This window comes from Lissotriton vulgaris, chromosome 9 (genome assembly GCF_964263255.1).
Source record: "Lissotriton vulgaris chromosome 9, aLisVul1.2, whole genome shotgun sequence".
Classification (NCBI taxonomy): domain Eukaryota; kingdom Metazoa; phylum Chordata; class Amphibia; order Caudata; family Salamandridae; genus Lissotriton; species Lissotriton vulgaris.
Window position 1 is genome coordinate 347,087,805 of NC_141697.1, and position 25,855 is coordinate 347,113,659.

A 25,855-nucleotide genomic window follows, 5' to 3' on the forward strand; every position below is an offset into this window, starting at 1 on the left:
AACATTTAGGTACATGCTCCAATGCATGCCAAACTGTACAGTGCAGTTTATGAGAACATTAAAAGGTGATTTACCACCCAGGTGACAGAACCAAACACATAGCTTGATTTTCCTTCGTAGAGGCTGGTCTAATGTCGATTTTTGGTGAAGGGATAATACCTCCCACAAAAGATGAAATTCCAAAAGCATCTTCTTCACAAAGAAAAGGATTTGCATTCCTCCTGTGTTGGTTCCCCCTAGCCACTTTTTGTTGTAGACGTAACAAGCACATGTTCAAATTGACATATACTAAGCAAAATGGAGCTATTGAAACTTAATATTTTCTCAAATGTTGTTAAAAAAGTTCTCTATGCAATACAAATGAGAATGTTAGTTGTGCAGGGTTTTTAATACTGGTCTGAATAAGGTTAACGACTTAGTGAATTTGAAAACTGTAACAAAAACACCCCCAACAATATTTTAGGACTTCAAATCCAGGCTGACCAATACCACATCTTTCCTCAAGAAACGTCCTCGTGTGTAAATTTCTGATTTTGTTGCCACACCCATTCTATGCCACCTTAATTTATTAAATATGAGCTACTTTATATCCTAGATCCAGGTTTGGATTTCTTAAAAAAAAAAAAAACATTTTCTGCTGCCAAAGTAAGGTTCAGTAGAATGGCTGTTGTTCGTGATGTAGTCAAGTGGTCTTACATCACAGCTGTCAAATGCCTCATTCTAAATTTGTATATATTACAAACACATAGTTTGGTGATCGAGAAAAAGTCATTTTAGTTCACTTTGATCTGTGTTAGAATGATTTGGTCATGACTGCTGTGGTTTTTTACGTTTTGAAGGAGGCTCGGTTGACAAAATATTTTTGCTAGTGTCAATTAAATCCTCCTCGTCGTCGTCGTCGTCGTCTTCATCAGCGTCCTCTTCCTCACCTATGGAGAGTAAAAACAGCTTACAATCAATACAGGTGATGGTTTTAAAGTTTAACTAGATAACATACCCGTTGGGCAACAGTTAACTGTATTAAATCCCTGGAGAGATAAAAGGAGATTTTCAAGAGATTAATGCCCACAAATCAATCAACTCTCTGAGCATTTCTCCCAGTGAATCATTCATTTGATTTTCAACACAAGCACAAAGATCGACTGATATACCTAATCTGTCTTTTTATCTGCAAACACAACCCGATGTATATGAGAGAACACACATGCATTCACAAAGGGAAACAATAAAGGTGGAGAGAATAGTCCAACCCCCTGTCCTATAACTTTCTCATCATTGTCACCTCAATACCATCAGAGCTCAGCTATCTTTTCAGGCATTACTATCCTGTCAATGCTATTATCCCTACACCGTCCAACTACCCCACAAAGCCCTCCACCACCATCAGCCTCCTGCAATGTTGCTTGTTAACTTCAAAGGGTGACGAGCTGAAATTAAATCGAGGAGATGACTGATGCCTCGGAAAAGCTAGTAGGGCCAGGAAGCGGTTAGAATAAGTCTCACATGACCACATGTGACCATCTGCCCGCCAACTCTACCAACCCTTCAGAGGACAGGAAAGTGAATTTATTTCTCGACTTGCTCCCTCACTCTCCATGACATCTGTCCCAAACAACATCGCCTTCACATCATTTACTTATAGCTCCTGGCAGTTCACCTTGCATTGAAGTCTTTCCTTCTCCATCTGGTGGGTACAGGTGTCCTCGTGTGGACAGACAACACACCAGTCATATTTTACCTTAAGAAGCAGACGGGAACTTGGTCTCCTCAGCTCGCTTAGTCACCAAACACATCTGGCGATAGGCTGTCCATTGCAAAATCCACCTACTAAAAGAGTACCTACTGGGGTGGACAATGAATTTGCCAACCTCCTGAGCATGATGCGGCAGCAAGTCCATGAATGATAACTCCACCCGGAAGTCCTCCACCAGTACTTCTATTGATGGGAAATTCCCTAAATAAATATGTTTGCAACTGTAAAAAAGTAAAATGCCCAAACTGTGTATCCAGGTAACCACACCCACAGTCCAAAGGCAATGCACTATGGATTAACTAGCCAGGGATATTTGCCAATGCTTTTCCTCCTCTCTTACTGCTTCTATTTGTGGTTTTGAGACAATGACAGACGTTCCTCAATGCTGTTACAAGGAGATGATGGACGGAGCGCTGAAACTTTTCAAACATTCAACCCCAGTCATAGATCTGGGTTGAATCCATCATCATTCTTTAGCTCACTTTGCCACTCCATTTCAGATACAGCTATATGCAAATCAGTCTTGACCCTGTCTCATGAGAACAGTCCAGCCCGAACTGCAAAGCCACATCTTCCCTGGACCAGAAACAAGCATCCTGGCAACGGTTTCGGGCTAACAGCTCTCATCAGCCTTGCTCACTTTGCCACTGGATTTAAGCTAGCCTGACCTTTCCTTCAGACCCAGCACCTGAGAGAGGTACTGCTTTGAAATCAATTTAACCGATGAGGAATCTATAGGTAGAACTATCCATCAGAAGAAAAAGTTACTTACCTTCTGTAATGATCTTTCTGGTAGATACTCTGTTAACCTGCTGATTTCTCACTTATCCCACCAACCTCCACATTCTTAAGGATGGTCATCGAGCATACTAAAATGTTTCCTATTTAGCTTATTGCACTTCACTGCTTTCAATTGATCATCATTTCCTTGTCTCTGCCTCGATGGGTGTGGAAGATAATGGATGGGAAACAGACATTGTTGTGCCGGGGTGGGTGCTTTATGTTATGGCTCCAGTGACAACATAGTGGTGTGTTGCTTTTGGCACAGAGATAAGAACCTTCTGCTGAAGCCTCGAAGATTTTGGAAGGAAAAAACCTATAAACGCTCCTTCTCAGGAATGGCGCCCAGGATCTGGAACTCACTCCCTCTTGAAACCAGGCTCATCTCCTCCAACAAACTTTTTAAGAAAGAAGTAAAAGCGATCCTCATGCCTAAATACACATGATCTATTATTCTGTATTTCTCAAGAATCCGCTCTGTACTACCTGCCTGACCCCTTGGACTATTTGTATTACTTGTATTATCGACTTATTTGATTGTATACGTTCCCTCGTTGTATATTTTTATATTGTTGACGCACCTGTTTGACTTTGCATACTGTACCTACACCAACTGAACTATTCCTACTCCTACTCCTGTACTACTGATGCACCTGTGTGAGTATGCACCCTGTACTCACCTACCTCAACTATGCCTACCTGTATGCTATCTCCAAACGCATTTTAAGCACGCTTAAACAAGTATATACCCCTTCTTTTTGTACCTATATACTAGTGGTGCACCTGTTTGACCATGCACCTTGTACCTACACTACCTCATTTAGTACACCCCCTTGTCCTTGTAAAGTGCTCTGATATCTGCAAGGATCTTGTTCGCGCTATATAAAACTTTCAAAATAAATAAATAAATTGTACATTATTTCATGTAGCAGTACAGACAATAGACATATATATGAGTTCCCCCTGGATACAGTGCTCAGAATGAGCAAATCCAGTTTATAAAATAAGAACTAGCTACAGAAACAAGCACTGGCACAGCCAACAGGTCGCACCTTTTTGACCTATTGACTTAGCCAATTCTCTTAGGCGACAAAGTACAGCATCAGGTCAAAAAAGGTTTGATGACGCTATGAGCACACTGCGTACATGTCATTAGGGTGCTGGCAGTTGTGTCATTCAAAAGGTAAACGCATGAACAATGATAAACCCAATGTCGCTTTTTTTTTTTTAATTTACCAATCCAAGCTGGTGCATGAAATGAAAAAATGCATTCTCATCTGCACAAAGGATTTTTTTTTTTAAAGGGGAAAAGCAATGTGCAGACGACCTCGCTCCACTGAAGACCGCCCCTGCCAGACCCGGCAACAAGAAAGCATCCTGGTTCACCGACGAGCTCAAGAGCTCTAAGAAGAACTGCCGAGCCCTCGAGAAAGCCTGGCGCAGAAACCCGACAACATGACCACCCTCAAGCTCGCCACTCGAAAACACCACCAGCTGATCCACACCACCAAGAAAACCGCATTCAAGGAACGACTAGACAACAACACCCACAACAGCAAGGAACTCTTCAACATTGTCAAAGAGCTCTCGAACCCTAGCGCCGGAAACAACAACATCACCCCATCGCAACCCTCTGCAACTCGCTCGCCTCGTTCTTCCACAGCAAGATCGCAGATATACACAACAATTTCAGCACACAGCCGACGCACCCTACGACCACACCAACGCCCCCCACCATCACCCACAGCACCTGGACCCCGATCAACACGGAAGACACCATCCGCACAATGAACTCCATTCACGCCGGATCACCAACCGACCCCTGCCCTCACCACGTCTTCAACAAGGCCGACTCCATCATCGCACCCCATCTCCGTGACATCATCAACACCTCCTTCGACACTGCCACCTTCCCAGAGAGTTGGAAGCACGCCGAACTCAGTGCCCTACTGAAGAAACCATCAGCGGACCCCACTGACCTCAAAAACTACCGCTCCTTCCTTTTCCTGCCAAAGTCATCGAGAACACCGTCAACAAACAGCTGGCCGCCTTCCTCGAGACGAATGGATCCCTCTACCACTCGCAGTCCGGTTTCAGAGCCAACCACAGCACCGAGACCGCCCTCATCACAGCCACAGACGACATCCGAGCCCTGCTCGACAACGGGGAAACAGCGACACTCATCCTCCTGGACCTCTCCGCGGCGTTCGACACGGTCCGCCACCGCACCCTAGTGCAGCGCCTCAGCAACATCGGAATCCAGGAGAAGGCTCTGGAGTGGATCATCTCCTTCCTCCCCGGAAGAACCCAGAGAGTCCACCTCCCCCCGTTCAGATCAGAGGCCACCGAAGTCATCTGCGGCGTACCACAAGGATCATCGCTCAGCCCCACGCTGTTCAACATCTACATGAGCCCCCTCGCGGCCATTGCACGCCAACACAACCTCAACATCATCTCCTACGCCGACAACACCTAGCTGATCCTCTCCCTCATCAACGACCCAGCAACCGCCAGAACCAACCTACACGAAGGGATGAAAGACATAGCCGAGTGGATGATGAACAGCCGCCCGAAACTGAACTCAGATAAGACGGAAGTCCTCATCCTGGGATCATCACCCTCCGCCTGGGACGACTCCTGGTGGCCCCCTTCCCTGGGCAGCACACCCAAACCAACGGACCACGCACGCAACCTGGGCTTCATCCTGGACTCCTCCCTCTCGATGAACGACAAGTCAACGCCGTCTCTTTGTCTTGCTTCAACATCCTTCGCATGCTACGGAAGATCTTCCGGTGGATCCCCACCGAAACCAGGAAGACGGTCACCCAGGCGCTCTGCACAAGCCGACTGGACTACGGCAACTGCCTCTACGCCTTAACCACAGCCAAACTTCAGAAAAGACTCCAGCGCATTCAGAACGCCTCAGCTCGACTCATCCTGGACATCCCCCGACACAGCCACATCTCCGGACACCTGAGAGACCTGCACTGGCTCCCAGTCAGCAAGAGAATCACGTTCCGACTCCTCACCCACGCACACAAATCTCTACACAACCAAGGCCCCAGATACCTCAACGACCGCCTGACCTTCTACACTCCAACATGCCTGCTACGATCGTCCAACCACGCCCTCGCCGCCGTTCCCCGCATCTGAAGAGCCAAAGCGGGAGGAATTTCCTTCTCCTACCTGCCGGCCAAGACGTGGAACTCCCTCCCCATCCACCTCCGCCTGACCCAAGTCCACCTCTCCTTCAGGAAGCAACTCAAGACCTGGCTGTTCGAACAGTAGCGGACACCCCCACCCCAAGTGCCTTGAGTAGCGCGCTATACAAATGCCTTGATTGATTGATGCAGGACAGCAGATGCCGTGCTCTCCAACAAAAGTTAAAAATATATATTTTTTAAATAACCATGAGAGGTGGGGGAGCTAAGAAGAAGCAGGTGGGCACTAACCAACAGAGTGGGTGGAGGCAGCATTGAATTACCTTAAGACCAGGGGAGAGGGAAAGACAAATAAAATACAATTTCAAAAATGAGTGCATCAAACGTCAAGTAGGGGTAAGCAGAGAATAGGATGGTGGGGGTGTAGGATGGGGGCAACATAGAGTGAATGGTGTGTGGGGCAGGTAGGGAATGAAAAGAAGCTCACAAGGTTAAGAGCAGATTGGGGAGCAAAACTGAGCCTGTGGGGGTAAATTGAGAATAGCACACAAGAGAGCAAGAAAACACATTCACTTTAGTGTAGTGCCTAAAGAATTGAGTAGTTCCCTAAATGTAAGCAGCAGACCTGTTTAACATATCATTTAGAGCAGTGGTTCTTAATGTGTGGTCAGAGGACTCTTTGTGGTCCGTAAAGCCAACTCATGGGTCTGTAAATGTTTACAAATTTAAATATTAAAATTAAGAAAAGTAAATATAAATAACGTAGCCAAACTGACAATTCGAAAACTTTTTCTAGATTTAATTTTGAATTAAACAAAAAGTAGAGCACGAGGAAGGGCATTTTAGTCAGGATGTAGCATTTGAGAGAGACAGCAAGAAATGCAATGCTGCAATAAAAACAAACAAGCATTTGCAATGCAATAGGTCTTGCATTTGTGAGACTTTGAGCTACTGGCATTGTTAAATGACAATGCCTTTTATTTATGTGTTGGTTTTTCAAATATAAATAAAAGGCATTGTCATTTACAATGCAAATAATTTAAACTCTAGCAAATGCGAGACCTATTGCATTGCAAAAGCTTGTTTTTAAATAAGTCTTTAGACTGCTTCTTTGTAGCAGTTTTCTTTTGAAAGATCAGGGGGTTGTAAGTAAAGTGATGCAGTCCAGGGTCACACAACGTAGGCTGGTGGAAAAGGGCAATCTGGGATTTGAACTCGAGCCCTGGCGTACAAAGTATTGAACTAGCCGTAGCAGAATGGACGTGTTATATCTCCTAGAGCTGCAGTCTCATCGCCGCAATACGTTTTGCTTACATTAAGACATGTGTAGTATTACGCCCCGAGGATCAGTGAGCTCTGCGCAAGTGGTGCGCCTCATAATGGCAAGTGCACTTTCAATGCTTGGTTCCCAGTGCTTCTCAGCAGGCACTGCCAGTGATGCTGCTCTGTTAGTAAGCCAGTACTAGTGCCTCGAACAAAGGATGTCAATCAGTCAGTAAAACAGTGTCATCATCTCCCTGCAGGACGGTCTTATCTCCGATCGGACAGTTCCTGCACCACTTGGCAGCGTCACTGGTCTGCTGGTGAGATGGAAATCAGCTCTTTTCAGCAGGGCTGATACAGTACAGTACTGGTACTTCTCAGCGGGCTGATGTATCTCAGTACTGGCACTTCTCAGCAGCGTTGTGAAAGCAAATACTAAAATATTTTACTGTACTTGTAAAGCGGGTGCAGTGCTGAAACCTAGATCGTGGCACCCGGGGGCGGGATGGGAGGGGGCTGCGGGCAGCAGGTGCCATTGTTGAGTGTGTGCAGTGTTAATATAAATTAAAAAAACAAAGATTAGGTGCACAGCAAGTGAAAGGTTCAAGTGTGCCATATTAAAGTTAAAGCTGGTAAAAGTAAAATATTAAAATGTTTTACTGTGCCATGCTGAAACTTAAAGAGAGGCACACAGGGGCGGGGGGGAGGCGGCGTGCACCATTGCTGAGTGTGCGCCGTGTTAAATTAAAAAAGTAAAACAATGATGAGGTCCACAACAAGTGAAAGGCACGAGTGCGCCATATTAAAGTTAAAGCTGGAGAATGTAAAATACTAAAATGCTGTACTGTACTTTTGCTAAAACCTTAAGAGCGGCAGGGGGCCGCATGGCGCGCTGAATGTAGACAAAGCACATTGCGCCTGCAGTAAGAGAAACTCAATAAAGAAAATAGTGCTTACAACCCTAAATAACATGTACCCTGTAACAACCGAAGTAAAAGGGCCAGTCTCCACGAGAGGTTACAAATGAAGACAAGGCAGGACTAACAAGCCTATTTACCAATCAGAAGTCAGCATTTACAAAGGAAAATGACACAAGCCAATGACAAATATGGGCGGGGCTTCGATTCCATACTCCAGTACAGCAAGTCTCACAGCAGCGCATGAACGCGGACTCTAGGCTCGACCTAAACAGGAAAGTATTTCCCTGATGTACAGGTGTGGAATCAAAAGAAACTCTCTGGATTGGGTATTTCCCCAAAGGCTGCTTGATGCCATTATACTCTTGTACACAAATACTTAGATTTTGGTTAAGCCAGGTGATGGTTTTAACCTGTCTCGCAGAATTAAAACTTGCAATGGGCTTAAACAAGGCTGTGTACTGGTTCCCTATCTTTTTAACCTTTTTATGTCAGACTTGTTGAAGCACTTTGAAACTGTTAATGCCCACCCTCCCAAACTTGCTAATGGTCATCTTAAATATCTTCTTATTTTTCTGCAAGTTTTATACAAAGTATGCTCAATGTCTCCTAATACCGTTTTTTTTTTTAAATGTCACTCATCTACTTAGTAGATGTGCTGAGAAGTATACTCAAACTGGGAAACAATGAGCTAGTTTTCCGAGTTGGCACTTTCCTGAGAACTGCTGTATGGGCTCGTAAAACGATGTACAATCCAAGAAGAACGCTTGTATTGTGCTTTTAAACATTATGTATTTTTGACCATGCTATTGAAATTGTTTTATTGTGAATTTTTTTATGTATTGTATGCGCTGTGCTTTTATGGATATGGTGCTATCTGAATAAAGTCTTTTTTTTACTTTTTTTTAACTTGAAAACATCTTTAGTATGCAGACGACACTATTTTGTAGCATCAAACTCCTATAGGTCTATAACAACTCATCACTGCATTTGATGAATACATTTTAGCTAACTGTTTGGAGATGAATGTCAAGAAAAGTAAGATTATGGAAATTGTCCCAGTGAAGTTTAAGTCTCGATCTTGGATAGAGAGAGGTGGGCTAATTGGTCATGAAGACTTAGAATTATTTTGGCATTCTATTTGATAATAAAGTCTCATGCAAAATAAAAAAAATTAAATGTATTTATTGGTTCACAGCAAGACATAAATACATCAAAATAGTAAAAAAAAAAAAAAAAAAACATCATATAGGCCATATATGTTATGTTATGTTATGTTAACATTTATTTGGCGCACAAATAAATATATATATACAATAACATAATTCATCCAGAGACAATATAGTCAATAAAAATCCATAGGCCAATAAATAATAATAATAAATGAGTGTAAATACATTAACAAATACATTTCGAATTTAAATGTAAATACATTCTCAATCCTCATAATAACCTGAAAAAGCACCCCAGATTTTCATACCCATTTTCTTTTTCCTCCTTGATCCACTAATTGAGAAGAGCCCCCACTCCAGTTTATATAGACTATACATTCTTGATTGCCATTGTTGATAGAGGGGCGACTTTTCCTGAAGCCACTCAGTGGCTATACACAATCGTGCCACCGTCATTGAAAAGAAGATAAAGTGACGATAAGGATATAGCCTTTCCAAGGGGCTATCTATAGGAATTTTCCCCAGAAGCAACATAGCGGGGGTAACAGTTACGTGGAAGTTAAGCACTAAGAAAATTAATTTTTCAATTCCTCCTATAAATCCAACAAGCCTGGGGCAGGAGAAAAAAATGTGTACTATCTGCGTGGTCAGCTTTACAATCGAAAACATTTGCCATCGAAACCCTCGCCCCATTTGGACATACGTTCAGGAGTATAATATAAATCAAACACGGTTTTAAATAATTGGGCTTTTAAATTAGCAGACATTAATGACTCTCGACAATAAGATGAGATCTTCCACTACTATTTCTTAATCTCCTAGATTGTTAACCCACTTTGCCCTCACTTTCTCAAGATCATCTATTTTCCCCTCTTGTAATATTCGATACAAAATACCTATTTTCACCTGCCTATTAATCCCTTCTATAACTTGATTCTTTTGTAAAATTAACTTCTGTCTTACAAAAAAATCCCGTATTTGCAAGAATTTGAAAAAGTAAGTTCTGGGAAAAGAAAACTGCTCTCTTAACTCCTCAAAGGATTTACACTTGCTGTCCTCCAGGCACATATCACCCAGCCACCTAACCCCCTTTTTTTTACCAATTTTGTGACATTCCATCCGAGAATATCTTAGGCAATATCCTAGATGCTCTGAAGGGAGTATAATACGAAAACTTCCCAATAGCCCATTGTTCTAACTAGCCATCTCCAGATCTTATAGGCACCCACTAGAACCTTAAATTGAGTTCGCTTGTAGTAGCTACCATCAATTTCAATAAATAGGCTCTGCTTCACGCAGGGCCCTAACAAGATTTCGAAAATTGATGGGTGATTAAACATATGTTCAGTTGCTCCCCCTGTTATCAAAATCCTCATTTTCAACAGAAAACAAACTATATAATAAAGAAAAAAATCTGGGACCCCTAACCCCCCCCCTCTCTGTAGGTAAAATCATATGCTTCATAGCTCGCCTTGGTTTTCCGGGGCTCCAAATAAATTTTCCACATAAGGATTGCAAAGCCTGTATCTTGTGCTTGGGGAATTCCAAGGGGATTGACCTAAACAAATATAATACTTTGGGTAGAACATTCATTTTTATAATATTAGTACGTCCGATAATAGTAAAAAGAATTTTAAATGTTTCAAGGGCAAAAACATCATCTATAATATATGCTTTTAAGTCAGTATGCAAATCATTGAGATGCTAATCATACGAACACCTTCTTAAAGTCATGGAAGCCAAGTTACAACCAACCATTGCATATGGCTCACCTATCATTAGGGGAAAACTATTGGATTTATTATTAGGGCTTGTAAGTCCTGCTTTGGAATTCCTAAATCAACTGGCCAAGCCGAAATTCTTTGTCTCCGAAGACATTTCTCGGTGGTGCAAGGGTAATTTTTTTTATGTACGCATTTTCTGTTTTTATCCGATTTTGGCTCACCAGCAAATAACAGCTGCTAAGAAATAAGTCACTTGAACATGCTGGCGCTTGGAGATCTTATATTTTAACATGCTTCCACAGTTTTGACCTGCAGTCTCGGTTTCCAGAAATGAATAAGCTTAGTTTTGAACAGTTTTTAAATAGAAAGATAAAAAGTAACTCTTTCATTGTGGATCAACGGACTTAGTGTTGTTTTTACTACAGGGCTGCAGTCGGTGTTTAGATCGGTTTCCTCAAGTACAGTTACATGATTTTGATTTAGGCTTTTTCTGCTGTACTCCGTGTACCTCCCCCTTCCGTCTTCCACATCCTCCCCAGATGAAGGAAGCTGGTGTGTGAGAGACAGGAAGCAGAAGCAGCGGGTTATTGTGCCCTACGATGTGCCTGGTCGGATCAGGGACACAGGTCCTCAGGTAGGAGCTGGTACTTAGGTGGCAGTGCTGGTTACCCACACTTAGTCAATGTAGTTCATGTTTGTAAACATCCGTACAGCACAGATTACTCTTGTGCTAGTGGATATGTGACAGTCATGCTATGGTCACATAAAAATATCAAATATAGTGCTGTTTTAAGTGTATTTATAATCTCTAAAGATGAAGCTGGACTTAAAGTAAACACTGATATTTCATGTGTGTGAAGTCTTCTGTCAATTGTTTGCACGCCCTATTCAATTTTTTGGGCGTTTGCCTTTTGACTTGTAGTTTTGCTTTTTCTACTCTGACTATGTTATTAAACGACGTTATTTCTTGAATGTTATGGTTAGGTGGTATTTGTAGAGTAGAGGGAACATTGGGTACTTTGTTGGCCTCTGCGACCTTAAAAAAGAAAGTAAAAAAAAAAAAAAAAAAAAACTTAAGTAAGCTACTCCACTTTAAATGGGCCAATGTAAACATGTTTGCACTTTTAAATATGCACTGTGATTTTTCTGTGTATACTTGGTTAACATGCGCCGAGTTGTTTTTAGGTCGAGCCGGAGCAGGTTATGCGCTGCACTTCGAGCCATGCTGTATTGGAGTATGGACTTGAAGCCTCGCACACTCTCCGCCCATATTTGTCATTGGCTTGTGTCATTGTCCTTCGTAGATGCTGGCTTCTGATTCTTTAATAGGCTTTTTAGTCCCTCCTTAGTACCACCTGGTCTTCATTTGTAACCTCCCATGAGGACTGGCCGTTTTTTCTTCGGTTGTTACACTGTATGTCTTATTTACTCTTTAAGTACTATTTTCTTTAATGGTTTCTCCTACTGCAGGCACGACATGCTTTCCTGCAACATTCATGGGGCAGGGATTTGGAGAAAAAATTTATTTGTAAGTAGCTATTACAGCACTACTGTACAAATCAAAGCACAGGTGACCAGAACACTCAAGTGAGCACTGGGCGTGCGCACTGGGCGTGCTGGTGATAGGGAACGTAATTAACAACAATGTCTCAACCGGATTCAATGAGGCAGGCAGATACAAGTGTATGTACACGACATTACAAAGCAGAAACAAAAAAGGGGAGACTCCCAGTATTCTTTCAAAAGTGCTCATGGCATCATATATTTAAATTCACAGTTTATACAAGACAGTTATAGCAGCGCTGTGAGTATAGATTGCGAAGGCAATCCAAGAGAACTTTGTGCAAGTTGTGCTCGTGATATAATGTGTGGCGGCACAAGTGACAAGTGGAAAAACACTGCGAAAGACGCAAGGTGACAATGTGTTGAAAAAAATATATGAACAAGAATCAATGGTTCAGTAGATTTCGTTCTTATCAGTGATTAGAAGGTATATAACTTTTTATGAACCAGGGTTGTGTATGCGCCTTGAGTTGCGCTGTACGGTTAGTCGACGGCGTTTTGATCCAATTTAGTCAGGATCATCTTCAGGACCGGGTTGCCAGATTTGTGGGGGTGCTGTACAATGACAAGGAGAGGCTAGCCAGTGAGTCCACTGGTAAGTCAAAGGATCAGCATGGACGGGGGCAGCTGGAAATGTATAGCGGGGCGTGTGGTGGCTGTGTGCAATCACGGAAAGGAGGATGGCAGCGTCAAGTGGCGTCTGCTAAGTAGAATCAATGATCGTTGGGTCCACTGTGGTGGCGAAGAGGAAGTAAGGAGGCAGGGTCTAAGCCCCGGTCCACTGCGCGGGTCGTGGTGAGGGTACCTGGGTAACGAAGGCTGTCGTTGGCAGGGTCTGGTCCCCGATTCCCTGCATGGATCCCAGGGAGGATACCTAGGAGGCGGGGTATTTGGTCCGCGGAATGAAGCCAGAGGCTGTGGTGACGTTACGAATTGGGCCTGGCTGCCACGGTCGTGTGTGCTCTAGCCCGGCAAGTCGGAAAATAGTGATAGTGAACGGCGCAGTGACAAGGGTGAAAGACAGCGTGAACGACGAAAAATACTATGAAAGTAACAATGTGGTCACAGATACAAAATAATTACATACAGTGTAGGATTTTAACAGTGTAGGATTTTAACAATGAATAAATTGACCACAGGCAGTGCCAAAGTTCTCTACTGGGGTGGTTGACGGCGTTTCAGCCTGATTCCAGGCCATCATCAGGACAATGGTCACAATTTTTCAAAAAAGTGCTGAACATAGCATAGAGTAGATCAAGAAGTCCAGACAAGACGGGGTCAAGGGTTAATGAGGGGGAGGAGAGGCACAGCGTCGGGTCAGCGCGTGATTAATCCCGATCAATGCGGAACAACCGGCATGGATTGAAATGCTTGCCGTTTCGGCGGGGGATCAAGGTAGCACTGTAGTAAATCCAAGTGCCAGGCAGGGCTGAAGCAATCTGAATGGCAGTATTCAATGATGCTGAAACAAGACACAGGCCGGCGGTGGTGTGGGTGGGTCCATTAGTGACCGCTCCATGGGACTCTAATCAATCTGAGTCCCACGGAGAGGTCACTAACGGCCCTAGCCGCACCACCGAAGGCCAGTGCCTGGTTTCAGCATTATTGGATACTGCCATCCAGATTGCTTCGGCCCCAATGCTGACTTATGCAAAAGGAGAGTGCCCTAAGAATGCACTAACCAGCTATCTGTGCTTTACAACTTCCAACCTTCTTTGGAAGTTTTGCCAGATTGCCATTCCTCTGGTCATGAAATAGGATGGGCACATTAGAACTCCCCAATTTGCAACAGCTTCTGAATGGAGACTCATCTGCAACACCTCGACAAAGGAGTAGTGCAAATGCCCAGTAGGTCATGTAGAATATAGGAGGACAAGCGAACCATGCAGAATAAACTCAAGGCAAAACGACAAGAGGGTAAGAACCCAGCAGGGAAGTCTACAAACCGGCTAAAGTACTGAAATGCCGAATTTCAGGAATGTCAAATTTCAAACTAGATTTATCAGAGTTCTGGGCATCCAGCTGTTGGGTGGTTTTCCTTTCAACCTCTATCTCCTCTACAACTTTGTAAATTAAACAAGAATTTGAAGACTGTATTTGCTAATCTAATTCCTTCTCGGTTGCTGTTTTTAGGTCTCGTAGACCTATTGCTGCAGAGTTGCCTGTGAAGCGACCTACACAGGTGGACAAGCGCCGATATCCCAGCGTGGACGCGCACGCCCAGCCCCCGGAGCCGAGCACATCTCCGATCTCAGTCAGCCATGCCTCTCTCAGTTCTCAGTTGCGCGCACAGACACACACTCTGCATACACACACGCAGGCACACACACACTGCATACACACACGCAGGCACACACACTGCATACACACACCCTCACCCCCCCCACCTACTCACGGGCTCACGCGCACACACACACACACACACAGTCACACACAGTCACACACGCGCATCCACACACTCGAAGTACCCATCCCCTGTCTCGCTAGCCTGATGCACCAAAAACACAGTATTTACACGTCCCCCCCCTACTCACCGGGCTGACTCAGGAGTCCCCCGCTGCTCTTGAGGCCGGTCTTTCCTCCTCAGGTGTGCAGGGTTAGCGGCTCAGGCTCGGCAACAGCAGGCGACGCAGAAGGTGATGACGAGCTCCCTAGACGTCCGATGTGCATGCTCACGGCACATGGAAACGCGCACAGCGTGGCTTGCTCCCGTACAGCTGAGGTGCATGCTCACGTACAGCTGAGGTGCATGCTCACGTCTTTATCCTTCGCTTGTTTTAGTAACGGGATCCGCTGGCGCAGGTCCGAATTGGGAGGATGGTTCGCTTCACGTTGGCCGTTCTGAGTAGCGAGCTGTGGAAGGAAATACTTCAAGTTGTGGGAGAGTCTATTCAGGCTTGTTCCTCTCATCTGCCGCTGATCGGTGAGTGGGCGGCTCGGGCAGTCAGTTCTCTGATTGCCACTTTGACAGCACAGAGGCACTAATCGTAGCTGTGACAGCCCGCAGGCGCTGAGAGCCCCCCTCCACCGCGACCGATGCTAGTCTGCTGCCTCCGGCGTCCCCGTCTCGCCTTCTCCGCACCCAACCAGCATCCCCTGCCGTGGGACTCGCTCCTGAAACTCCCACTCGTATATCCCAGTAGCCTCTCCCTGGGAAGCCTTGCCTGCCTGGCCTGGGTCCCGGCTGCGCACTTTCCCTTGGCCTTCGGGCTCACAGTGTGGTAGGGATCGAGGGTACAGATGCACCGTCAGCCACGCTTCAGACCCCTGGCCTCTCTGAAGCGCGCCCTACTCGCTGACAGCTGGTCATGGTTATACTGAACTTTAGGACATTGCGCTGTTTATTCTCTTTATATATTTCATTCATTGTGTTACTTATTGCTTTCCATTTCAAATTTTGTTTAACCGTTAAGAAGATGCCTCATCTCTTTCTCGACAGAAAGGCTGCCTTTCCGCCCGCCTCTTCTCGGATAAGTTTACTGAACCTGTACCAAAAGAATGGTGTTTTTTATGAAACTGGTTAACGTTTAATATTCAGTACGGGAAGGGCTCTTCGCATCCTTTTAAATTCTGAAGAGAAGTTGCAAACATCTTTCAGACCGAGAGGGGGAAACCATGCCACGGCGGTTTTGGGAAAGAAAACGAATTATTTGTCGGATATACACTTTGCCTAAATTGGTGGCGCCACCGTGCAAAATGACTTTCTTCTCTGGCAGATCAATACTTGGTGGAATACGTTTTAAATGTTTACACATTCATAGTGAGTGTACGTCGTTTTGAGTTATGTAGCGGTTGTGAGCTGGCATCAAGCCAGCGTTATTTATAAGGACTGCATTTTTTGCTTTGCCTGGTAAAGAATACTTTTTTTTTACTCCTCATGTAAGGTGTCGGGCAGCGTTCGTTCCAACCCGCAGCACGTTTCACATCTATAAGGGAATCATTTGAAAGTAGGTGTCTTGGTATTCGTGGACAGGAGAACGGCTGCGGCCCGGGCAGAACTATATTTACGGATCCGGCCACTAGTGCTATTTCTGTACTTTTATTTAGAGCGTGCATCAAACCCAAAGCACGTTTTAGTGCAATCTTCAGCATCCCTACACTTCAGCATGTCAATAGTAGACTGCTGAAGCTCAGTTCTTTACAGATCGGTCTTTTTACTCGTTTATTTTTGGTGCTCTACTTTTTATGTTATCTTATAAACTGGAACAAATAATTATCCCGCCCGCTATCAATGGGGAAATATTGTTCGCATCCATGTTGTGTACTTACATTTTTTTATATGTAAAATGTAATGCATACTCCTTTTTTGTTGTTTTTAAGTTTTTTGAGAGGGATACCAGCATGAAAAGTTCAGTAAGCAAAGTAGATACATGCACGCCTCACCTATAATATCTGTCAATGCGCTGTGCTGAGGTGGTTACATGAATCGCACTAACTATTATTCTATCGCTGATTAATAAAAATGAATGCTGACAATATAACACCTGATGTATCGCCAGGGAACATTTCCAGTCCTCAATTCAAATATTCAGTTGTTTCAAACACTGTTGAAGTTAAATTGTATTATATATTTTGCTGCTGGTGACAGAGTGGATACCTTAAGGCAAGCTTGGACCTGTGATGAGAATATGTTCAGTGCCCATTAGATTCCCCATGTTAGACTAATGTTCTGATGTGTTACCTTTGCCTCAAATTGTAAAGCGCTCTGATATCCTTCGGGATCAAGTTCACGCTATATAAAACTTTATAAATAAATAAATAAAATATATTCCCCAATACATCTAAGAGCTCAGCCCTGCTACCTCTAATCTCCTATCTTCAAATCAATCGGAGCCGGGCCCTGGTATGCTCTATTCACCCTCAGATATATCATTTCGGGCCACCAACTCACGACTCTGAACAAGGAGCACATGCAGATGGCAACGTACTTAGGACACCGACCCAACTAATGCCCCGATGAAGATATGAAAGGACAAAGTTGAACCTTAGTAGGACATTGCACATCAGTGTTTTCTAACCCGGAAGTACTGACACTTCCATAAACAAATCATTATAACGCCAGGCTTCACAACTTTGTGATCCCGAAGGATGTGCTGTCTCCCATGCAGCTTGACCTTGCACAAGCAAGCCTTGACCTCGCCCTACAGACAAACGCAGACTAGTTGCCAGGGGATGGTAGGATCAGACCCCAAACACCAGGATTAACAGACCTCTGTTTACACACAGCCTCCGTGAAAGCCGACTGAAAGAGCTAGCTCTTGTCAGGTACCTTATTGTTTGAACTACCTGCACCTGCTGGCAATGTTCATTCAGGCTTATTTTGGAAAAACAGACTAATTGCTATCTGTGGTTATTTTAGTGGAGGACATTGGTTCTAATAACAACCTGATGGGACTGGAGGGAATAATAAGTTTCAGTTTCTCATGGGCATTCCGTGCCCCTGCCCTCTAAAACACAGGTTCAGAAGTATACACACTCGTACTAGCACAGATACCTGTGATTTATAGAGAGACACGGACACGTGCACACACACACACACACACACTTACACACATGCACACGTTTACACACACACACTGATGTAGACACCAACACAGGTACACACCCCAGGCATGCGGACACGTACACTTGCAGCAATGCAGAAACATGCATATAGACGAACACTCACAAACAGAAACGCATGCTGAAATAGACACACAAAAATACAGATGCACAGACAAAAAACAACTATATCAAACTAACAAAGACAAAAATACACATACCATTCAGTAGGCACACCAAAGAAGACTCATTAAATGCACCTGCACATGCACACAGGCGCGCCCAAGCATACCCACACACGTAGACACACGCCCATACACTACTCACTAAAAGACCACTTGTAATTTCTAACGAAATATTATTAGAATGGTTGTTCATAAACAATTTTTCTGAGATTTGCATTTTAAAGTTAAATGCAAGGAAAAAGTCGATGTGGGAGCAAGGAGGTAATGCTGTTTGAAGTTCTACCTTCTGTCTATGCTTGGAAGAAAATAGTGCCCCTACCTCTGAATCTCATTCCATCTCACAAAAGCACATCGTGGTGAAAGAATAGCATAGCAGTTCCTGCTCTCTAATGGATGCCTTGGTATCCATTTATGAACCATTTTGCGTTGCTCTTGCTCCATACAGCACGGAGCAAGAGGGACACAAACCTTACATGTGAGTTATGAAGCCACGCAAGGCCACTTTGCGTGGCCTTGAGAGGCTCCATAAATCTGGAGTAAGGTAACAGTACAAATAACTGCATTGCCTTACTCTGCCCTGGGAAGGCGTTACATGGGTGTTGCGTGGGGGTTCCAACGTAACTCCCATGGCTTTTGATGTAAGTCATGTAAATACAACACATATTGCATTACAAATGCTATAGGTGTCACATTTGCGAAAGTTATAACTATTGGCATTGTTAATGACAAAGCTATTAATTTAGCTATTTTCAAAAACAAAACATAAATTAAAAATGTGTCATTTACAATACCAATAGCTCAAACTTTCCTAATGCGAGACCTATTGCATTGCAAATGCTTGTTAGCAAGTTAGTGTCAAGATGCCCCTGAAAGTACGAGCACTTTAGACACGAATAAAATAAACAGTGTGTAGGAAGGTGGACATCCGACTATGGTTACCCCCAAACTTTTTGCCTGGTGTTTAGCTGGTTTTTGACATAGTTGGCCTGGGATCCTGCTATTCAGGGCCCCAGGCCGATTGCTCTCTCCTTAAAATGGACTCCATGTACCTTAGGTGCATACACAATTGGAACTGGTTCACCTTATTGGCCCCTGTAACAGTGTACCCTAGGTACCCAGGGCATAGGTGTTTCCAAGGCCTACCAGGGGCTGCAGCATGTATTGTGCCACCCCTGGCCTGGCCTCCATATTTGACACAACTGGCTGATCACTCAGCTGGGGTAAGTTGGTGTAATCACCTCTTACTTATAGTATCCCTATATTTAATCTTAACTGGACACATGTGTTCCTATCAGCCACTCCTATGGAAGGCCTCATCAATCCTGGAGGCAGAGTGCTTGGAAATATGTAAGATGGTGCTCTAGCATGAGCTGAGCCTGTCTGCAGCTGTCGGGAACCATTCCCTTAGCTGTTCCGGGATACTGCCATACCATATACTCTTAAGTGCATTATAATCCTCGCGGTTATATGCTAAATTTGGTTTGGCTTTATCAAAACATGTCGAGTAAGGTGTCATACGATTTGGAATACTATCCCCTTGACAGTTCTGTCGACGGGAATAGCATTCCACCCTTCTAGAGGGACACGACATGTGCGTAGCCTTAACCCCGGTTAAAGTTAACCAGAGCCTTAGCATCACAAAATGGATGCTGCCACCACAGACACAAGTCTGACCTCCTGCTGCTGGGAGTCCTTCCAGCGAGGAAGGCTTGGACAAAGGGTTTCCTGCCTTGGGAGGTGCGAGCACCACCCCAGACAGGATTTTGTGTATTGGGTAGGACAGGGCTGAATAGATTGAGACATGCCCGGGGTACACAAGGTGTCCCCGTGCATAAGCCAGTCCAAACCGGTCCTGGGACTGTCCAGACCCAGGCCTGGCGAGGAGCTGGACAAAGGAAAGGGGGTGTAACCGCCCCCCTTCCTGGTCCCACCCAGAGGAGGGACCTAGCAGGTGATCCACCCCTCAGATTGGGAATAAGAGTGGGAGCAGTGCCATAGCACCTCAGATCATCCTGAATCAACTTGAAACTAGGAAGACGACTGGACTTCGACATTCTGCTGCACAGAAGACTGAAGAGCATCTCCCTTGTGGCCTAGGAGTGGCCACCCTGTGAACACAGGTACCAACCAGCGAATTGACGTCTGCTTTGCCGCCGCCTCCAGCCGGAGCCCGAGCCCAGAGCCCAGAGCCTGACAAGACCCAGACTCCCAGACTTCTCACAGCCCGATCCACAGTCCCTGCAAAGAAGGGACCCGTGGGGGCACCGAGAGACGTGGGACTGGACCTCTTGGAAGACACTCGAAAAGCTGGCTGTGCAGCATCAGAGGCACCCTCGACGTTGTGCTTTGGGGACTGAGAACCCCCACCACCGAGCAGCCCTTGCACCGAAGATCATCCCCCCAGCATCTCCACGATCTGCGTGTGGCCCTTTTGCATTGTGCCACTCGACGCGCCATCCCGGCCACTAGCCACGTGGTCAGCGGCCATCTTGGCGACGAAACCGAAGAACTACACTGCGGGTCTGGTTGCTCCAGACTTGCCCTAGCTCCTGTAAAAAGGAGCACCCGCTCTGACCTTGCTGGTCCGAGTAACAAGCCTTTTTCGACTCCTGTGTGGCTTGCATTAGCCAAGGCCTGTTTGCTTCAATCAAGTTGCCGACACCGCCAACAGCCAGAAGCCTGCGTGGGACAGCTCGTGACCGACTCCTGGACGTCCTCGACCCCCGGTGTCCACGTGGCTGCAGAGAGAAGCTACACCTCAACGCCTGTTTGCACCCGACATCGCCTGGTTCCAATCTGGTTCCACGGTAGTCACTGGCTAGTGACTTTGAACATTGTCCCCTCTGCTTTCAGGTCTTCACATCTTCAGATCCACCCTTGGATCCACCGGAACTCTTCACATCGAGCCGCCTGCAGCATCTTCAGCTCCAAGCACCATCGACCAGCGTGACGAAACCCGACACTACTTCGACCCTATGCACCCGCTTCCTGTGGGTGAGGTACATCAGCAACGCCAGTGTTGCTACACTGGTACACACCTCTAGGGCCTGTGTCTCAAGTTTCAGCTTTCTAGGTCACTCGGAAGGTTCCGAACTAACTAACTTTCTACCTTTTACGCACCATAGACTTTGTATTGGTGAGTGGTGCACTTTAAACACTGCACCCGAGTCCCGCAGGCCTTTCCCGACTTAGTCACTGCTAGTCCCGATCAGCTCCAGCGATTCCCAAGGCCCTAGGCCGGTTTCCTTTTTGATTGGTATCTCTTATACCACTTTCGTAGTATATGGTTTAGGTGGCCCCTAGGGCTCATCCATATTGTGCAACTTTTGTGTATTTAAACTGTGTTTTGTTTTCACGCTTGTGCTTCTGTGCTCATAAAGAGTTCAGGGGATATTTGCAGTTAATAAATATATATATATATTTTCCATATATATCTGTGTGGTGTCCTTTCATCTGGTATTCAAGGGGGTTGTGTATGGTAATACAGCTGGCTTCACATGCCTTTCAGAGTTTAGCCTAAGACTGCTTTGTCCATGTTACCACTAGGATAACTGGTCTATAAGGTTGACTTACAACCGATCATCATAAGGGTCGCTTGGCATGGTACAGAGTGATCACTAGAACTAGTGAGCATTATATACAAGGCCAAATTCTCACACAGTGCTTCCACTATTGTTATATCACTTGATACGATTTCAAGAAAGCAAATGCACGCGGGAGTAAAGTTTATTTTCTGTTGTGCAAACACTAAGAAAAATTTAAAGAGTAGCATTATTGGGAAGGCATGATAAATATGATGAAATGCATAAGTTGAAAGCGTTTGCCTCCAGCAATTTGGTGAGGAAAAATAGCAACTGTAATCAAAACAACACAAACTGCAGTTACTTTTTTTATAGCAAAAAGACATTCACAAACTTCTGAAACGCACATACACCAGCAATGCCAGCTTACATCACACACGCAAGAGCACCAAAGGGGTTGTAACATGCCAATGCACACTGCAAAAGGACAAACTACAAAAACCTTACCCATATATCCCGCCCAAAAATCCCATTATCAATAAGTTGGCTCCAAACGGTAGGACTAGAGTTACAATTGTAAAGGAATAAAGTTCTAAAGTCTACAGAAAGTAAACCCGGCAGGTTTAGGAATTACATATGTGTCGAACTTTTTATTGTGTGGCAGAATTTGAAACAGAAAGCGGGAGAGTTGATTTCGCCCATTGATGCGCATTTCAGTAAGAGATGCTTTAGCAGGAAGAAATTAAACAAAAAACAAACAGCTATATATCCTAAGCCAATTTTGGTCTGAACAAGTAGATTTGAGTTGTGGTATGATTGTACAAGCTCCGGTCTGGGAGGACTTTTATCAAGGACTCTTTGTGGCGTAGTGCCTTTGAACTACATTTTACGTGGGTGAGTGGACTTATCACCACGCGTTGAAGGACTAAGTAATAGACTGTAATTTTAAGCAAAGGTGCACCACAATAAAGAAATGTGCAAACTAAGATCTCAAGTTTGTACACAAGAAATATCAAAAACCACCTTTAAAGCAATTGTTTTTTCAAAAAAGACTTTTCTTTATTCACTCCAAATGTCAAAGGACACAGCCGACGCGTTTCGTCCCTAAGGGGACTTCTTCGGGGCAAAGTAGGTCTCCTACCAGGCTCTATACGAACTGGTCAAGACGAGAGGGGGATCGCGCTCGTATTGGATTACCTTGCTGTTCGCGAGTCGGCCGCTGATATTGAATCATCACGCATTAGACTTTATAAAATTGAATGACCGCCGGACTGATAAAATAAAGGAACTGCCGATCGGAGCCACTTATATAGGGCTCAGCACGTTTCTTGACTCGCCGCAATCCTTCCACGAACTGACTCCTTTGGATGCTAGAAACGCGCATCCAAATTCTTAAATCTATTTATGGAGGTTATTCCCACACATCTTGGGTCCCCTTACTTGTTATAACAGAACAACCACCTGTATAAATTAGTTGGTCTGTACACCCTTTCGATTCGAGCTATATACCCTGAGACTGAATATAATCCAGTCGTTGTCCGTGCAACTGCTTCATCTTTGATGTACATACCATCTTGACTAAGGAGCCTTCACGACTAACTTTGCCCTGAAGAAGTCCCCTTAGGGACGAAACGCGTCGGCTGTGTCCTTTGACATTTGGAGTGAATAAAGAAAAGTCTTTTTTGAAAAAACAATTGCTTTAAATGTGGTTTTTGATATTTCTTGTGTACAAACTTGAGATCTTAGTTTGCACATTTCTTTATTGTGGTGCACCTTTGCTTAAAATTACAATTTGTACTCTAAGTTCTGTATAGAACTGCCATTGTGATGGTGGGTGGTTTCCAGTGTGCACACTGTTCCCTTCTTCGTACTTAAAGGGAAAATACTAATTTGGCTATTGTGGTCAGGTGCTCCGGTAAAGAAGGTTCCACCATCCAACTTGCTTCTTTGTACTAAGTAATAGACTGTCTATTTATTTAAGACTAACAACTTGGGGTTCTTTTTATCTGAAAGGACTTGCCGATGTGGAAATTGATGCATCGGGATAAGATTATTGAATCGCCTTGGAAAAGTCTTGTGATTAAGACGAAACACGTGTTGGCTGATGTTTTCTGAAATTATACAAACAATACAATCAACAATGGAAACAACACATTTTCTGGACTCCTAAGGATTATTTCTGTTCATGAGAAAAGAAAACATAAACTTGGGATCTTTGTATTTGAATGGGAATATTGGGGACGACTAAATCCACACTGTGATCATACTTAGGACTAATTTGTCTTTTGGTTTACTGAAAACAGAGCGCTGCACAAAAGGTTCTAATAGATGTAATCTTTGTAGCACATAGACTTATTAATGTGCAAATAGCACTTTTTGGTAGTAAGGGGCTGAGCCTACAGAGCACCTTGCTTGAGCTTAGACTTTTTCACACAGTATTGGCCTTAAGAGTGATAAGTCAGTGTTTGATGTGCGATAAATTCCCTTTTGGGGACCACTACTAACAATCTTGTGAAGTTATAGCTATATATTCTAAGCCCATTTTGGTCTCCCTTTTGAATTATCGTCTTCCTCCAAAAAAAGAAACATAGCTCTGGAGAATTAACCATGGTTACCTTCAGGGCTTTAAGTGGGATAAAATAACTGGGGTCTCTTATAGGGGCGTGGCCTAAAACACTTAAGCTAGAAATCTGTACTTTAGCATAGTGTGCTGTCCCACTGGTATTTTGCCGCGTCTGTCCATTCAGCCAGATATATAACCCAAGTAACATTACACCTACAACAAGCCAGGGCTACTGGCTTTACCAATGGTCGTAAATTGCATATGATGAATAAGCAACAACTATGACTTCGATGTATAATCTTGGAAATGCTTGCGTTGTTGTGGCGTAAGCTAGTGCTGGCGACTTTCACGCCGAGAAAGCAGATTCGAGCCTATCGTCCACTCAATATCCTGTGACTCAAAACATGAATGTGTGGAATTGGTGCTCATGTTTACGCTATATAAAACAAAAAAACGAGTCTTTTTGAAGTTACATCGCAAGCAGTGAGGGATGCTGTTATTGCAGAGTTCAGCTTTTTTCCTCCAGTAAAAATGGAGAGCCCGATTTGGCTCCGCTGCGGCGTCTGCTTCAAAGATCTGCCGGTGCCGAGCACCTGGAGGAACCGGCCCACTTAAAGCCCTGGTTCCTTCCTTGCAAATTCGAAGCAACCTATTACTACGGGTTATACTTCATTTATATAATGCAAATACAATACAATTTTTTTATGGAATCGCCCTCATGAGTTTCCCTCATTTACGAGACAACCGGGACGCTCTCTCACCTTCAACGCATTGGTCTCCAGCACCTGTTTTCTCTTTTAGCACCAACTCGCTCAGCACGTCGGACACCTCTGATTTGAGCTGCTCCAGACCCACGATCAGCCCCTTGCAGCTGTTGTCGCATGGCACTAGAAACTTTCGCTTTCCTCCGTCCCGGTAGCACAGCTCTCCCTCAATTTCCATGCTGCGTAAAGCAGCCCAGTGGAGATGTCGGGAAAATAATTAGGAGAAAAGCATGCGAAGCAAGGCCAGGTACGGCTACCCCGTGCACCTAAAAAGCGGATCCGATGCGAAAATCCACACGGACAGGAGATCCGACTCACCGTCTTAGACCCACATTCAAAGAACCAGCGTGACGAAAGTGAATCGACAAAGAAGAAGGACTAAACTAGGAAGACCTAAAGAGGGCTTGGATGCCATCTTAAATTGGTGTTATTTGTCGTTCAGTGTGGAGAACATACCGCCATGGGTACATAACTGACTTAGAACGTACATCTCAACTGACGCAAGTATGTTTTTTTTCTATGGCCGAAAGCAAATACACATACATACAATTCTCCAAAATATGCCAAAATGTAGAAATTATTTGTATCGTTTTCTTAAAAATATTTTTCATCTCTCTGTTAACAAGCATTGGCATAGCTGCCAAGGTTTCAGATTGCTTATGTGTGACATTTTCATCATTTCATTGCAATTATGAGTGACATTCTTCAACTATGAGTGACATTTTTTCACGAGCAAAATCAAGCAATAAAGATGAGGGAAACATAAATATCAGAAATTACACCCAATTGACCAACAAGAAGCTCCAAGAAGATCTTAAAGCTGCTGGAAACACCAGAAATGTAAGGGCACTGATTGTTGTCAGTGAACTATAAATTGTGTGACAATTGGGGTGACATTTTCTCTCGAGTAAAACGAAGCAATTAAGTGCATGGAAAGGGATAAATATT

The 25,855-nt window shown here is 44.3% G+C and overlaps 1 protein-coding gene across 1 annotated transcript; it reads right to left on the reverse strand.

Moving 5' to 3' along the window:
• Positions 1–373: 373 nt before the first annotated feature.
• GON7 (GON7 subunit of KEOPS complex) lies at positions 374–25,352 on the reverse strand. Its single transcript, XM_086937704.1, has 2 exons — positions 24,905–25,352; positions 374–929 (listed from the first exon to the last, which is right to left on the reverse strand). Exons 1-2 carry the CDS (start codon positions 25,083–25,085, stop codon positions 808–810), a joined length of 303 nt encoding a protein of 100 aa, XP_086793830.1. The 5' UTR covers positions 25,086–25,352; the 3' UTR covers positions 374–807.
• Between the last annotated feature and the right edge of the window lie 503 nt (positions 25,353–25,855).